The sequence below is a fragment of the Canis lupus genome, chromosome 2, assembly GCF_011100685.1.
Source record: "Canis lupus familiaris isolate Mischka breed German Shepherd chromosome 2, alternate assembly UU_Cfam_GSD_1.0, whole genome shotgun sequence".
Classification (NCBI taxonomy): domain Eukaryota; kingdom Metazoa; phylum Chordata; class Mammalia; order Carnivora; family Canidae; genus Canis; species Canis lupus.
Window position 1 is genome coordinate 70,908,779 of NC_049223.1, and position 16,868 is coordinate 70,925,646.

General features: G+C 36.3%; 1 protein-coding gene across 1 annotated transcript in view; it reads right to left on the reverse strand.

The window, feature by feature from the left end:
- EPB41 (erythrocyte membrane protein band 4.1) overlaps positions 1–16,868 on the reverse strand; it is a 108,616-nt gene that overhangs the window by 38,811 nt on the left and 52,937 nt on the right. Inside the window, 2 exon segments of the mRNA NM_001003362.1 lie at positions 29–205; positions 9,776–9,981. Coding sequence (NP_001003362.1) covers positions 29–205; positions 9,776–9,981 — 383 coding nt within the window.

Here is a 16,868-nt window from a genome sequence, read left to right on the forward strand (position 1 = left end):
CAAGTGGTCACATGGACAAAGTACTCACTCCTTCTCCTGTGGGAAGCTGCCCATTGATGTTAAGTGTTCGGAATGGGGAGTGAGTGGATAAGCGTTTATCCCACTCACTAGGCCGTGGTTCTGGTACAGATTCCATGAAGTTCTTTTTCAGCTCACTGATGCTGGCATGATGCTTTTTTATCTCTTCTTGACTTTTGTCTAAATCCTATAGTTGAAAGGACAAAAATGCAGAATAATAAATACTCAGAGAAAAAACACATCAAGAGAAGGCCACCAGACTATGGGCACTGGTAGAAAACACACCACATCCAGGGCAGATGTTACTAATCCATAAATTGCATTCAAATTTTAAATATACGACATGGCATATTTGCTTGTTTTTTTTTCCTTTTCTTTTCTTTTCTTTTCTTTTCTTTTCTTTTCTTTTCTTTCTTTTCTTTTTTAATGAAGTGCTTTTCTTGGAAGCAGTGAGGCATCTAACTCCACAGCCCTTAGTGGTTATGTAACCCATCAACCTCACTCCCTAATTTTCCAACTTTTCTTCTCATTATGACAGTGCTAGATCTCAAACTCCTCATCCCAAGAGGGTAATCTCACAGCTCAATTAGTCTCAGCTTAATATGAACTGATTGAGGCTCAGCTCAGGCAGGATGGAGACAGCAATAGATAAGGAGCAACTGTTCAACAAAGGACGTGATAAAAGATGCAACTGCCACCACTGGCTGCTTTGCTTTGGTGAGTTGCAATCATACAGCATCTCTCTATTTCTACTTGGAGATAGTTTTGCTTCCCTATTATTAGGTGGCTATTACTGGTTTTGATAAACAGGAATAGCCCTTTCTTGTTGTAAGAATTTATTACTAGAATTCCTGGCTCAAGCCTTGAGAGCAAATTGTTACTACCTATGAAAAATGACTCCGATATGCAATATAATGTGTTTTTTTTTTCCTTTACCAATACTACTAATGCAAACTAAAAGCCTTATGCCTTCTGGGACTTCTAGGTAGCTCTCAGGTGGTTAAGTGTCTGCCTTGGGCTCAGGTCACGAGATCCCAGGGTCCTAGATCCAGCTAGCATTGAGCCCTGAGGCTCCCCGCTCAGTGTGGGTCTGCCTCTCCCTCTCCCTCTCCCTCTATGCTCAATCTCTTTCAAGTAAATAAATAAAATCTTTAAAAACAAATAAAAGCCTTATGCCTTCCAACAGCTTCTGACAGCTTTACTTCATCCCTTAGTATAATTCAAAATAGGGATCTTCTTCCAGTAACTTTCAATGGATTGGAAGCGATTTAACAAGAATTCATCACTTTATATATCTCTTGGACAATTTATAATTTCAACTGTTCCAGCGGATTTGGATACTGGACAACTAGGTTCAAGCTCTTAAACGGGATATTCCAGGGAGAAAGGATCAAAACTAAGGTTAATAAAGCTAGAAATAATATTCAGGTTTATATAACAGTAGACATATAAAACTTTCAAAAGGTAGATCTGGCCAGAAATAAATAGGAAATACAATTTAAAGACAAAAACTGAAATGTTCTTTGTCCAACATACTTCTCCAAAAAAGCTCAGAATATCTGTGCTTGAAATCAAAATATGTGGGAGCCTGTCACTTGATGACTGCTAAAAATTCTGTGTTTATTATATATCATGGCAGCTCTGTATCCAAGAAAAGCACAATATTAAACATATCTTTTAATATGCTGTGTAAATTTTGGGATTAGTCTTTCTTTTCTTTTCTTTCTCTGTGGGAAACCACCACATTTTGGGAAAAAAAAAAAACCTGGAACTCATTTAAATAAAAATTTGTTTGAAAAATTTTTCTGGAGCAAAGTATGCTTCAAGTAAATAAAATTTTTTTCAAAATCAATGTCAAAGGGAAATGGCATAGGAAAAAGTATTAGTGAGACACATGACATAATTTTGATTCTGGAAATATTCATTCAGAAAATTCATTTATTAGTCCATTATTTTTATTTTTACAAGACTAAACCATGTATATTTGCTTTGAGATCAAAGAAAAAACTAACCCAAAAAGGGCAATCCTGTAGCTTCCACATAAAAGTACCTCTAGCTTGTTGGGGTGAAATGTGAGTATAGCCCATGAATATGGGCTTTACCATGGGGAAACAACAGTGTGCACTTTTATTCTAGCTGAAAGCAAGAAAAGCATGTTTATTAGCTTTAAAAAAGCGTGAACAAGCTTGGTAAAAGACTCAGTGTAAGCTGAACAACTGAGACCCACAAGGCATGTAAGGCTCCACGACCCAGCTCCTAATTGGAAATTAAATCTGTTTGGTCCAAGAACAATTTAACACATTTGGGAGAGTTACAAATATGAATGGTGCAAAACAAAAATGAACAAGAGATGCTATGGCAAATCCATAACTCTCTGGGTTAGCCTCTTAATATGAGAGTAGTAATTTGTTACTTTTCTGGCCTAGCTTTTGATTGGCTTGGAACCTGAGAAAATAAACATTTCAATAAAATCAATAGCTTCTGAAGGAGCTTTCTCCATCCTTCTTAGCTGGCTCTGTTAGAAACCTGTGGGGGCACAGAGTAAAATTAAGATCTCAAAGGGACCTGTTCCAAATAGAATTTGTCATAGACACTTGCTACAGGTTCTCTCTGGGAGATGGAGGAGGAGGCGGTAGATCTAAAAATGAACTCGACCTTATTTGGCCAGAACAAAGCATTAGTGGGGGTGGGGTAGGAGAGATACTTTAAAAAAAAAAAAAAAAAAAACCCCGCTAGAGTGACAGATAATTTGGGAGAACATCCTTTGGGGGGGAAGAGGGGAGAATTTTTTTTTTTTTTTTTTTATACCATAACTAGAGAATGATGGCTAGCCAAATTACTTTGGCTGTTTTTAGGGTAGATACTTTTTAATGTTTATCATCTTATAATTTTAGCAGCAGCCAAACCAAACCATTAAATATAAAATGTTCTCAAAATGTAGTTAGTAGTTTTAATTTTCAAGCACACACTTATTTAGAAATCTCCTCTTGTGGCTATCAGTGAAATGCTGGGAGAAAAAACACATCACACACAGGGACTCTGTGAGTCTCAGAAGCCATAACACACCTCATTGAACAAATGACAAATATATGATTGGTACTGCAGGTTCCAGTCAAGAGGAAGCACTAAAGATGGACCAGTGAAGAAAAAGGCATGTTTGGGTTTGGGAGATGTTACATTGCCAAGGAAGACATCAACTGACATCCATAATTCTTCTGAATACCAGAAGCAGAATCATTTACGTCTAGTTTCAGTTATGGGCTAAAGCAGAGATCTAGTTGCTGAGTTTGAAATATCCTAGAGTCCAGCCTTAAAAAATCCTCATGTTGGGACACCTGGGTGGCTCAGCGGTTGAGTGTCTGCCTTTAGCTTAGGGCGTGATCCCAGGGTCCAGGGATCAAGTCCCATATCGGGATTCCTGCAAGGAGCCTGCTTCCCCCTCTGTCTATGTCTCTGCCTCTCTCTCATGAATAAATAAAATCTAAAAACAAAACAAAACAAAACAAAACAAAAAAACAACCAAAAACCCTCATGTTGTGTGAGGTAACTGTATATAAGACATTTGGTATTGTGCCCATTGCACAGTATATGATTCATAAAGGCTGGCCATAAATTCTGTTACTTTTATTAAAGTACCTTATGTATAGCAAGCATTCAGAATATGTGTTTTTTTTTTCAAAATATGTGTTTTGACAAAAAATAAGACAAGGTTAAGTAACCATTAGAGGCGATTATATTAAACCAGAGATCTACCTAAAAGTTTCTTCAAATTTCCAGTTTAATAATATTTAGCACATTTCTTATATGTTCATCTTTCAGGTCTCAGCTAATATGCTATCTCTCCAGAGAGAATTTCCCTGTCCATCTTATTCAGAATAGATCTTTCTTAAAGCACAGCATACAGTTTATTTCCTTCTTACCTTCTAAAAGAACCTGAAATCATTTATTGCTATTTGTTTTTTTCTCCTCCCTACTTTTACACATTGTTAAGTTTCCTGAAGGCAAAAACAATGTTTATCATCTTCCTCTACATTTATATTTCCTTCAAATTTTAGTTAAATCCCCAGAATCAGAGTTATACTCATTTCTTTTGGCTCTGTCTTGAGCAAAAGTAAGATAATTTGGTCAACTTTTATATAAGAGTCTTTGTGAGGGGGATCCCTGGGTGGCGCAGCGGTTTAGCGCCTGCCTTTGGCCCAGGGCGCCATCCTGGAGACCCGGGATCGAATCCCACGTCGGGCTCCCGGTGCATGGAGCCTGCTTCTCCCTCTGCCTATGTCTCTGCCTCTCTCTCTCTCTCTCTCTCTGTGTGTGTGACTATCATAAATAAATAAAAATTTAAAAAATTAAAGAAAAAAGAGTCTTTGTGAGGTGTAAACTAATGTAGCCTCAGTGTTTTCCACACAGATAACTCCGTGTTCTTCATTTTTTTTTCCTTATAGAGTTCCCCGAGTCTTCTAATTAGTTTTATATTTCCCCATCCAATGTGGAGCTCCAAACTAGATAAGTATACTAATATAATATAAGCCTGGTAAAATTCTCATCACTGTTGAGTAGTGAGAAAATGACCTCACAATTCCAATAGTAGACAGTATGTTGCTATTTCTGAATGGAATAAGTATAGTTTAATAGAGGTAGATAGACCTTAACTGAAATCCTAGCTTTACTAATTTACTGGCTTTGTGACCAAAAGGAAATTAATTTTCTCTAAGGCTCAATTTTCTTGTCTTTAAAATAATAATCTTATGCCCACAGACCTATTTTCGTATTAAACTATCTTATATCATACTAACTACTGATTAAATATCAGGTCGCCTCTTTCCTTCCTGTATCTTTTTTTTTCCTGACCATCCTGTCATTTTCTAGTATCCCCAATATTTTAAGTCCATTTTGATTGTGATCATTTCTCCTACTTTTCCACACTTTATCAGTTCAAAAGATGAAAAAAATGGTACAAATTTGATGCTTGGGACATATAATAGGAGTTTATACTCTTGGAAAATTCACGGATTTTAAACAGTGATGTAGAATTTTCTCCAAGTGATAAACAATGGAACCACAAAAGGCAGGGGATAGTTCCAATCATATATTTTTTAGATAAGTATGACAGATGGAAACTAAAGAGTCAGAAGGAGAGATGGTTGCGTATCTTCATATTTACCAACATGCAAAAGCATTTTGAACCTAAAATTCTCTCATGCAATGGCATGCAAAACCAAACGCAGCATAAAGAAAGGGCAATCAGCAAAGAATGCAGAAGGTTATAGGCAACCAACTGAAATAAGCTTCAAGTTCATACAAACCTCCAACATTAAATTGCTATGTCTGATATAAATGTTTTCACCATCTAGTCTCTCTCTCTTTTTCTGTGAAAATGAAAGAGGGAAAAACAGAAAAGCATAAAAAATTAAAATGTTGTTCTTGCGGGAAAAAACTGCAAATTGGCAAACTAAAAAAATTAAATGTCCACAGCGCAGCATATGCCAACATGAAATGGTCACAAAACTACAAGGACACACACAAAACACATTACCACTAGAAAACGGATGACCCTGTTTATGAATGATGGAGGAAAGTGATGATCTTATTTAAATAGACAGTGCTCCCAGCTTCATTGGCTTCTTTACGTAATAAGCTATCTTATTTCATTTTTGAAATTGAGCTGTTTGGGGGTTACCTTAAAATACAATACTTTAAGAAGCTTTGAAATTCCATGTTTCATGGCACAGAGAAGTGCTTTAAAACATTTACCTTTTTGAAACATATTTCATACTTAGTAATAACACAGTAGGTGTATCTCTAATACCTTTCATAAGAAAGATCTAAGGTATGGTACGTTATACATGAGTAGAGTCAACATTCTCTTCAGTAAGAACTGATATAGCCCACTCTACAGTTGGGAAGAACAGGCACAGAGCAGCAAAACACATAGTTATGAACAATACCAGGAGTTGCTGCTATGATGGTTTCCATAGTAAGTATTTTTCAAAAATTGTCAGTGATTCCAAGAATATTGTGCCACTGAAATATTTCTTATAAAGTTTAAATATGAAGGATTGGTTTGGTCTTCACCAATTTCATTGTGTTTGAAAAGATATTTTCCTACTGGGAAGTTTATTTTAATGAAAAATTTCAACAAATAGTATAGGATTATAATTTCTTTTGGTATACATATGCAAATATATATATACACAAATATATATCTATTATTTGAAAGTAATTTCTGATTAAGAGAAATCAATGAAAAGAATGGATCACTGTCTTTTTAATGCACTGTAGAAGTCAGCATGGGTGACAGTAATGTGGTTTTGTGAAAGTGAAAAATGGCTGACCTTCCTCATTCTTATCAGATCTTCAGTTTTTTCTGCAAGCTTCTGTTTTGCCATTATTTAAAAAAAAAAAAAAGAAAAATGATAAAATATTGGCTCATTGAACCTTTATTTTATAATATTTTTTAAGGAAAGGGAATTGGGGAGAAGAAAAAATTGAGAGGGAGGAGAAAAGGAACAAGTGGCCTGTTGGCACAAACCTGTGTTTGGTCACCATTTGAGGTAGGTACTGTGACCTCGATGTGGGTTTTTTCCACCTACATTTAAGAAATAGAGTGGCAAAAACATTTTAGATTAGTAGATTTCTATGAATAGTATTATTTCCAAGTAAGCCACATCTTTAAGCTGGCAAAATGAGCTGATATGTAATCAACATGATGCAGTCTTAGGGGGGTATTACAGGAAAGGACGTTACTCTCAACAGTAATCTGTTAGTTCACCATCGTATTTTCAAGGCTGAAGAGGTAATATAGACAGCCAAATTATTATAAAAGAAAATTAAGATAATTATTCTACTGATGAAGAAAACATATTTATACTTATTCATAAAAAAGTACTTATACAAAGAATAATTTGGGCTTAAATAAGGCATGTGTTTTTGCTTTGGCTTTTTTTTATGATCTGGAAGTACTTTAACATTTAAAAACAAATTTACAAATGAAGATATCAAGGTATGACATACATGACAGAAACAAAATCTTTACAGTTAAAGCACAGATATAATAAACCACATATGACATAAAGCAGGTAAATACAAAAAAAATTTGTTAGTTGATCAATATATTTAAGGAGGCAATTTAACTCTTGAGTTTATTAGACAACAAAACATCAAAATAAACTCAATCCAAATTGTTACTGATGCATGCAATTACTTCCAAGGCTGATTTATAAATAAGCACACATAGGGCTCAGCTGCAACATTCAACACTCTGTCATCTCCTCTCCAGGGAGCTGGAGCCCATGTGTTTGGTGGATGAACAAGATTTGTCCTTAATAGTAGGAAGAGAAAAACTAAGGCCTCCTGTCTAGCTTCAAAATACCTTTAGTAATAGTCATTTTATATACCCAAAATAGAGTAAGTATAAATTTAAAAAACCCAAACAGACCATTAAGAGGAAGCATTTTAGAGTCAGCAATGCCTAAAGCAGTAGGTATTTCAAAATTAGAAAACTTTTGATTAAGGATCAAATCAACCACTTTGTATCATTAACTTCTTTATAGAACCTAACCAATCTGTGGTTTTGACACATTCTTTTTAATCACACTTGGCAGCATTACCTTGGAGTACAATATCACTGCACTGTTTTCCCCAGGACAGAATGTAGAGAACATAACACCAAACTTTGCAATACTGTTAAATCATAAGCACATCCAGCGATAGTACTTTTAACAACCAGGATAACTGACAATTTGGGTCATTTCCTCTATGAATCCTGTTAACATTAGCTGTGTGGTCATTAGCAAGTTATTTCACCTCTCTGAGTTTAAGTTTGTTATTGATAAAGTGAAGATAATATATCCATAGAGTTGTGAATGTTTAGCAAATGGTAGTTTAAAATAATTACTTGTTTCAGTGAATAATGACCTTTTGCTTTTTTCTATCAGCAAGAAATTGAGAGCCTCTAATTCAGTCTAAGAGTGGAGGCCAAGTAGTAAAAGTAGTCATGCCTCTTCAGAGAACATTAAATGAGATAATGGTGTACACAGGGGAAGAATATTATTCCACACCTGCAAAACAGGTCTTGTTAAATGACTCAAGATGCCAAAAAGCTACCTCTATCTGGCACCAAATTCATGTTAGATAATGAAATTTACAAAGTTACAAGGTTATTTTATTACTACTCTTGCTTTATATAATACCTATTGCTTCAGGTAAATTCCATAATTATTTTCTATTGCTACAAATAAAATCAACTCAGAGTCACCCTTAATTCTGTCACTACTATTACAGTAATGGAAGGTTTTCAGAGGTAGTTTTCAGGCTGATCTCTACACGAGTATCTCAAAACATATACTTACACAGAATTAACTGGCAAGGAAACCACCTACTGGCACTTAAATGGGAAGCACATACCAGGAAGTGATCTCTTCATTCTGCCAAGGTCCCAAGAGCAACAGGAACTTATTCTTGAAGACACCTGTGTCTGACTTATAGGCTACAAATATGCTAGCAGAACACCAAAGAAATCTTAGCCACTTAAAAAAGATTCCTTTGACAACTCCAGTAATCCAACACTTTCTAGTTAATACAACAAATAGAGGGATAGCCAAAAGTGCTAGAGGAGATACCCTAACATTAAAAACTGAGGTAGTCAACCTTAAAAAGGCGCTGTTGATACTGAAGCTGACGGCCAATGTCATGCACATCTGCCTAGGTAAAAAAAAAAATTTTTAAAGGACAAATATCCACCATTTGTTCAATTTTTTTCTCTCTTTGGACTCAAGCTGGCCTCAAAGGACAGTAAAAATGGCATGTCATGTTGAACAGTTTTTTTTTTTTTTAAATATAGTCAAAACAGCCAAATTGGCCACTGCTCTACAGATAAACTAGATATTGAACAGGGTCCAAAAGAATAGGATTAATCCATGTGGCAAGGTGAGAGCACTTACTAAGGTCTTACATCATTTAAAAAAATTTTTTTTCCAGTTTTAAATTTCTTAGCAGACATATAAAAATATAATTTTTCTTTTAAAAACTGCCTCTATTAACTCCTGCTGTCAACAGTGATACTTATATTTATGTCAGTAAATCTGAACACCTCAACTCCATCACTGCTTAAATTGGTTTAAAAAGCTTATCAACATATAAAAGATCAGTCCTGTTACTGTTAGTCCTGGGAAATCTGCTAATTGGTGATTTTTTTCAACAAGGTCAGGGACTGTGGATATAATCAACTTAGAATTGTAAGCAACTCAGTGGCATAAAATCTCCTACATAAGGATTTTCCCCTTTTTGTAAACAATTTGAGTTGAACAACCACATCAATGTGTCTTATGTAATACTAACTGGGATATTCTCTGGGTATGTTGCAAGTATACTCATCTTAGGAAATCAAATTATATTTTAATCCTATTAGCAGAGCTTAGTCTTAAAAAAAAAGATTCCTTCTGGATGAGTCCAAATTATTTTTAAAAGCAGATGATCACAGTGCTGATGTGCTTTACCTTTTTATAAAAAGATGTAAGTTAGGTAATAGTTTAGGTAGGCCACCTGAAAACCTGGATGACTTAGTCTTCATGACATAATTCTATAAAAGTATTTTGTAGGTTCATGGGGTTATTCATAGTCTTTCTTTTAGAAAGAGTAAAGAATAAATAACTTTGTTAGAATTCTACAAGAATCAATGCTTTGAAAACCTTCCTGGCCAAGGAGTTAATATATCTAAATCGGAAAGTGAACTAGCCAGATATGTAGACTTATAGCATACCTTCCACACTTCTGTGGGCTCTGGCTCAGCTTGGTCAGGTGGCCCTTCTTCCTTTTTCTCTTCATCCTTCACTGTTTCCTTCTGTGCTTTAGAAACGACTGTTTTTTTGACAGGTGCACCTGGAACGGTGCCTTCTGCATCCTGACTCTGAGCAATGGCTGGTGCGGAGGTGGGCCGAGGACTTCGGTCTGAATCAACAGCTGCTGCTACGTGAGAAAGGGAAAAGAATAAGTGAAGGTAAGAGCCACTGTACTACTTCAAAATCATCAGGTAAAATAGTTGTGAATCCAGGACACAGTGTCCAGTGGGCTATCATACAGAAGATGAAAAAAAAATCATTAGTGCTCTGCCAGGTAATTCATGGCAATAAAAAAAGCTACAAAGAAAAGCTGAACTGTGCTATCATGTTCCAGAAGTGGGCAGAAGGGATCAAAATAAGAATAGAAATTAAAAACTCTTTTCTTTAAAAAGTTAGCAAGATTGTTCAACTTCATACTCTGTTTCAAGAACTTCCAATGTTGTCTATAAAGAAAAATACAGAGGTTAGTTAAGTCTGATTTCTTTCATGAAGCCATATTGAAATATAGATCCATTTATTTATAGGTGATTTTAGGATCCTAAAAAATATGTTCTAGGGAGAAAGGATCAAGTCTGACTTCTTCTGTGAAGCCTGCTTATAGTGATTACAAAATAACTTGATAAATTGGTCTTCTGGTAAGATATGCACTCTTCTGATGCTTGTTAAAGGGCAAATCTTTGAACCAGTTATTTTCCTTTTTAATAAGTCATTTGATTAAAATAATATGAATTCATAACCATGGCCTTTAGTCCCCCCCCAAAAAAAAAAAAAAAAAAACCTTCTGAGTTCTGTCCTACCATCTCTCAGAATCTTATCAATTTGTATTACAGTTCCTCTTCTCTAATGTATCTAGGGCAGTGGTTCTCAATCAGGGGTTATTTGGGAATGTCTGGAGACATTTTTGATTGTCACAGCTGGGAAGAGAAGTAGGAGGTACTGACATCTACTGTATACAGGCCAAGGATGCTGAGATTAAGAAACCTTGACTTAGGGAAAAGGCTCTCTACAGACTGTTTTAGAGATAATATGCAATATAGGTTTATGACAAAAGTTTAATCTTTTCAGAGTTAATAGTTGTTTTGGCTTGGACTATTAGGCATCTAAGTTTCATTTTGCTTACTTCAAAACCACCTATTCATACTCTTTATGCCTTATCTTCATCCTTTCAGGGATTAAAAAAAACCTACACATACTTTGTAGTAAAACCTTACTTATCTGGCAGTGCCTAGGAATGCTGTATGTCTCCACATGATTTATTTATTTTTACATAGTTTCCACACTGCGCGTGGAGTCCAACTCAGGGCTTGAACTCATGACCTTGAGGTCAAGACCTGAGCTGAGCTCTAGTCCAATGCTTAACCAACTGAGCCACCCATGTACCCCTCCATGTAATTTAATATTTCTGATAACAGATCATTATCCTTTCATCTAGGAGTTTTTAAATTTTTAATTATTTTGCATGGAAATCCTTAGAATTTTTAGTATATGCTTTCCTGCTTTCTTAAACTGAGTATACTGAATTTACCTTTTTTTAAAAAAAGATTTTTTTTTTTGAGAGAGAGAGAGAGAACATGCCAAAGCAGGAGGAGGGGCAGAGGGAGAAGGAGAGAAAGAATCTCAAGCAGAATCCATGTGGAGTGTGGAGCCAACTTGGTACTCCATTTCATAACTCTGAAATCATGACCTGAGCCAAAATTAATACTCTGACACTTAATTAACTGAGCCACCCCAATGCCCCGAATTTAATTTATCTTGACACATTTTGATGTATAAGGAGTAAATACTAGCTAAAACAAAGGAATTCCATTCATCAAAACACATAAAAATTTGGAATTTACAACTTCTTCATACATAAAACTTCAAGAAAAAAATGCTTGTGACTCTGTAGTGATCTCCAGTGAAAGAAAGCATACTTAGGAAAAACAGCAGAAACACAAGAATCATCTATCTTCCCATGAAAACTCTGGCCTCTTACAAGTCCTTGATACTCATGGGTGCTCTAAGCTACTCAATGCAAGAATGGCAGATGGCAGACCAAATCTAACAACACAGGGGAATGTGACAAAATATTTTGCTCACAGTTGTGTTAAACTATCATTATACATGTGTATTCACACCTCCTCTCAAAGAATTAATTCAACTCTGCCTGGCATCATAGAAACATAGCCCATGCTTCACCATGTGTTATTTTGCCACTTGCATTTGGTTTTAATCCAATACTAATACTGCAGAGCCAAATGATTTATGCCTTCAGTAGTATTCCTAGCCCTGGCAATCTGCACTGTCTGTGGAAAAGTAGGTATAAGTGTGGAAACTGGCAGTTAGAAACGGAGGCATAAAGTTTCATCATTTGTAAAATGTAGAAGATATTAACTCTATAGAATAGTTAGGGAAGCATATTCAATGGATATAAAAATACTTCATAAACACTAAATATTAGTAACTTTTAATGTCATACCTCTAAGTCCTCATACTTTTTTTGTCATGGGTCAGTATCATTTCAACAGTATGTTGGGAAAAAATTAACTATGCACACACTGATACGCAATTCAAGTGAAAGATTTTACCTGGAAGCCCTGGAGAGAAGCAAATTTCTTTCCTTTTTCTTTTTAAAAAGATTTTATTTATTTGAGAGAGAGAGAAAGTGTGCACACAGAGGGAGAAGCAGACTCCTCATTGAGCAGAGAGCCCAATGTGGGGCTCAATGCCAGGACCCAGAGATCATGACCTGAGCTGAAGGCAGTTGCTGAACTGACTCAGTCACCCAGGTATCCCGTCCTTTTCTCAATAAGAAGATTACAAAGTACAGATCATAATAGAGAATCATGGCAGTGACTCTGGTTGTTGTTTTTTAAACATCTTTATTGAGATTTAATTCACATACCATATAATTCACTCATTTAGATTGTATGAGCCAATGTTTTTCAGTATATTTATTGGATGTAGTGATTGCTTTTTAAGATGTCTTGGCTCTTTAATTTTGTGAATTTGTTAGCTATTATAATATTTAGGTGCATATACAGAGAATGATTAACTTTAAAACTTCGATTATTTCCCATTTCTGAATGTCTAGACAAAGAAGTGTTGTGATAATCTTCTGGACCCATTAATTCCAGTATTATATTGCTCTTGTCTAAAAACAACAGAAACTTTGAGACAGTTACATATTACGGCAGTGAGGAGTAAAACAACCATCATATTAAGTAAAAGGAGACTTAAATTTTAGGTCCTGTTACTTACTAGCACAATTTCTGCTAGTATGGTACAGGTACAATAGGTATATCAATGGTTCTACTACCAGAGGGCCCACATGAATTGTTGCAGATTTTGAAAAACAAACAAAAAAAACCCAGCTGATACTCAGGTCCACCACAGACAGATGAAGTATCTAAAAGTGAAGCTTGGATACTTGTTTTGTTTTAAAGTTCTGAAGATGATATGGGTGTACTCCCTTAGCAAGAATCACTGCAACTACTACTCACCGAGTGGATGAACAAATTGTGTGACCCTAACAAGTTATATAGTTTGTGCCCCAGTCTCCTCATGATTAAACCAAGAATTTCTTTTATTTATTTACTTTTTTTAAAAGTATTTATTTGAGAGAGAGAGAGAGAGAGAGACAGATGGCAACAGACAGCATAAGTGGGGAGGAGAGGGAGAAGCAGGCTCCCCACTGAGAAGGGTGCCTGATTTGGGACTTGATCTCATGACCCTGGGATCATGACCTGAGCCAAAGGTAGATGCTTAACCGACTGAGCCACCCAGGTGCCCGCCCCTAAACCAAGAATTCCTTTTTTTTTTTTAAACCAAGAATTCCTAAATGCTTCTTATTCTTTAGGTTGTTGGTACTAAATAGGAATATATGGAAATGATTTGAAATGCAAAAAGTGCAACAAAAATATAAGCTGAAAAATTTTTGTCATCATTATTAGCTATCCTTGTGACTTACTACTCTAGCGTATAAACTGGGATCTGAACCAGTTTTAGCTTCTCAGCTGGTGAAGCAGATGCTCTGAGCACCAGATAGAACTGAAAACGGAGGAGTGTTCATTTGAATCATTAAAGTGAGGGCCTTTGTAAAACAATTCTTGTAAAAGTTTCCCTAACGTGCCATCTCTAGCTTAGAGACATATATATGTGTGTATGTATGTGTGTGTGTGTATATACATATACACACACATCTGGGGGGGTCTAATAGGGAAAAGTCTCTCTTTTTTTAAGATATTATTTACTTTTTCATGAGAGACAGAGAGAGAGAGAGAGAGAGAGAGAGAGAGGCAGAGACACAGGCAAAGGGAGAAGCAGGCTCTATGCAGGGAGCCTGACGTGGGACTCGATCCCAGGTCTCCAAGATCACGCCCTGGGCTGAAGGTGGTGCTAAACCGCTGAGCCACCCGGGCTGCCCAGCAAAGTCTCTCTCTTAAGATGAATAGAGAAGGATCTAGGAAAAGGAAGGAAAAACAGTTTCCATATACCTGTTTCTAATTCTTGTACTGAGAAGACAGCACACAGAAAAGGAAGACATTTGGAAACAAAACTAAAGACAAAATTAGTCCTATTCAGTTTAGAGGCTTAAGAGTACCCACATGTAAAATATTTAGAACAGTGCCTGCATATACTAAGTGCTCAATGAATATTAATATTTTTTATTCTGGGATCCCTGGGTGGCTCAGCAGTTTAGCGCCTGCCTTCAGCCCAGGGCATGATCCTGGAGACCCGGGATCGAGTCCCACATTGGGCAACCAGCATGGAGCCTGCTTCTCCCTCTGCCTGTGTCTCTGCCTCACTCTCTTATCTATGTCTCTTATGAGTAAATGAATAAAATCTTAAAAAAAATTTTTTTTTATTCTTCCTCTTCTTGGAAAAAAAAAGTCATCATGGTGAAGAGTAAAAAACATGAGTCTGGGAGAACAGTCCTAGACTCCACTTCTAGTTTTGTTGCTATGTGACCTTAGGAAAGCCACTTAAATTCTAAGATTAGGTTATAAGAAGTAATAAACAGCAAGGGGATCCACTTCGAGAAATGAAAAACAATAGTTCAGTGAAAGTAGAAAGAAAATAATGGAGATATTAGCTGGTATAAATTAAATATATATAATATGAAAAAAACCCAAAATTGGTTTTTTGAAGCAATTAATAAAATTAATAGATTTGTAACAAGAAAAAAAAAGGAGCACAGCTTACCAAAATCAGGAACATAAAAGGGGACACTGCTATAGCTCATAGAGATATTAAAAAAGATACCCAACTTTATGTAAATAAATTTAAAAATTAGGTGGATATGCACCTCGGTGGTGCAGCCAGTTAAGCATCTGACTCTTGGTTTCAGCTTGGGTTGCGAGATGGAGCCCATGTCAGCTCTGATGTAGAGTCTGCTTAGGACTCTCTCTCCCTCTGCCCCTCCCCCTGCACTTGCTCTCTAAAATAAATAGGTAGATCTTTAAAAAAATTTTAGATGGAAGAGAAATTTCCTGGAAAAACACAATAACCAAAATCGAAATAAGAACTTGAACACTGTAATAGCCCTTTATCTAATAAAGACACTGAATCTAAAAATAAGGAACTCTCCCACGAAAAAGATCCCTAGGTGCAGTTATAGAAGTTAAAGGTTTGAAAAAAAAAAAAAAAAAAAAAAAAAAAAAAAAAAAAAAAAAAGAAGTTAAAGGTTTGGGTTCTACCCTCAGATAGACCTTGTTCCAAGCTCAACCCCTGCATTTAGGATCTGTCTTCTGGGGCAAGTTACTCAATCTCTGTGCCTCAGCTTTCTCATTTATAAAATGGGCACGGTAATAATATAATAATACCTCAGAGAGTTTTCATGAGGAATAAATCAGATGATATATATATGGTACTTAGCACAATGGCTGACATTTAGTAAGTCACACCAAAACATTAGCTATCATTAAACTATTGTTAATATTCTGGCCACAGCATTGTTATTTTATTTTGTATCATACAGAATTATGCTGCCATACTTTGGTTCCATTATGGGAGCATATATATGAGAGACATCTTGCTCAGTTTAAGAGGAATCAGAATCTGAGTCAGCCACACTTGGAAAAGAGATTACCCAAGGAGTAAGACTTTTGTGCTTCCATACAAGCCATGCTTCTTTCTCATGTTTCTCTGCTGTCCTGAGTTCGAAGGGGCTGCTTTAATAGTAACAGTACAAGACAGATTACGGGCTTTGTCTTATTCAATCATGAAGACACTAGGAATTTGGCTCAAAGATTAAATAACTTTTTTTAAGATTGGATAGCTGATAAGTGGATTGGAGAACAGGTTGGTTTAACTCCAAAACCCATGTTCTTTCAGATATTTATTCACTTATTCCTTTGTTCAACAATGTTCTTTACCTTTTCCTACATGTCAGATATTGTTCTAGTCACTGGAGATACAGCTGTAAACATACAAACTTGGTCTCTGCCCTCATACGGCTTACTGTCTATGGGTAAACAGATACCAAACAAAACAGTTTCAGACAGCAATAAGTACTATGAAGAAAATAAAATGGACAAAGAGTGTCTGGGGATGCGGGGGGCCAGGTAGCTGTTTGTGATTGAGTGGTCTATATCTAAATTTAGAAGGTCCCTCAAGGGGGGAATCCCTGGGTGGCTCAACGGTTTGGCACCTGCCTTCAGCCCAGGGCATGATCCTGGAGTCCCAGGATCGAGTCCCACATCAGGCTCCCTGCATGGAGCCTGCTTCTCCTTCCGCTTCTCTCTCTGTCTCTCTCATGAATAAATAAAATCTTTAAAAAAAAAGAAGGTCCTTCAAGGAGCTTTGTTTGAAATGAGACCTGAGTTATGAGAAGGAGTCAGCCATCCCAAAATCCAGGGAAAGAACATTCTCAAAGAGGGAGTAGCAAGGACGATGACCTAGAGGTGGAATGAGTTCGGCATGGGTCTAGATCAGTGTCATCCCGTAGACCTTTGTGTTCTGATGGAAATCTGGTGATATCCAGTTTAGTAGCCTGTGGCCACATGTGGCCAAATATGAACTTGAAGTGTGGCT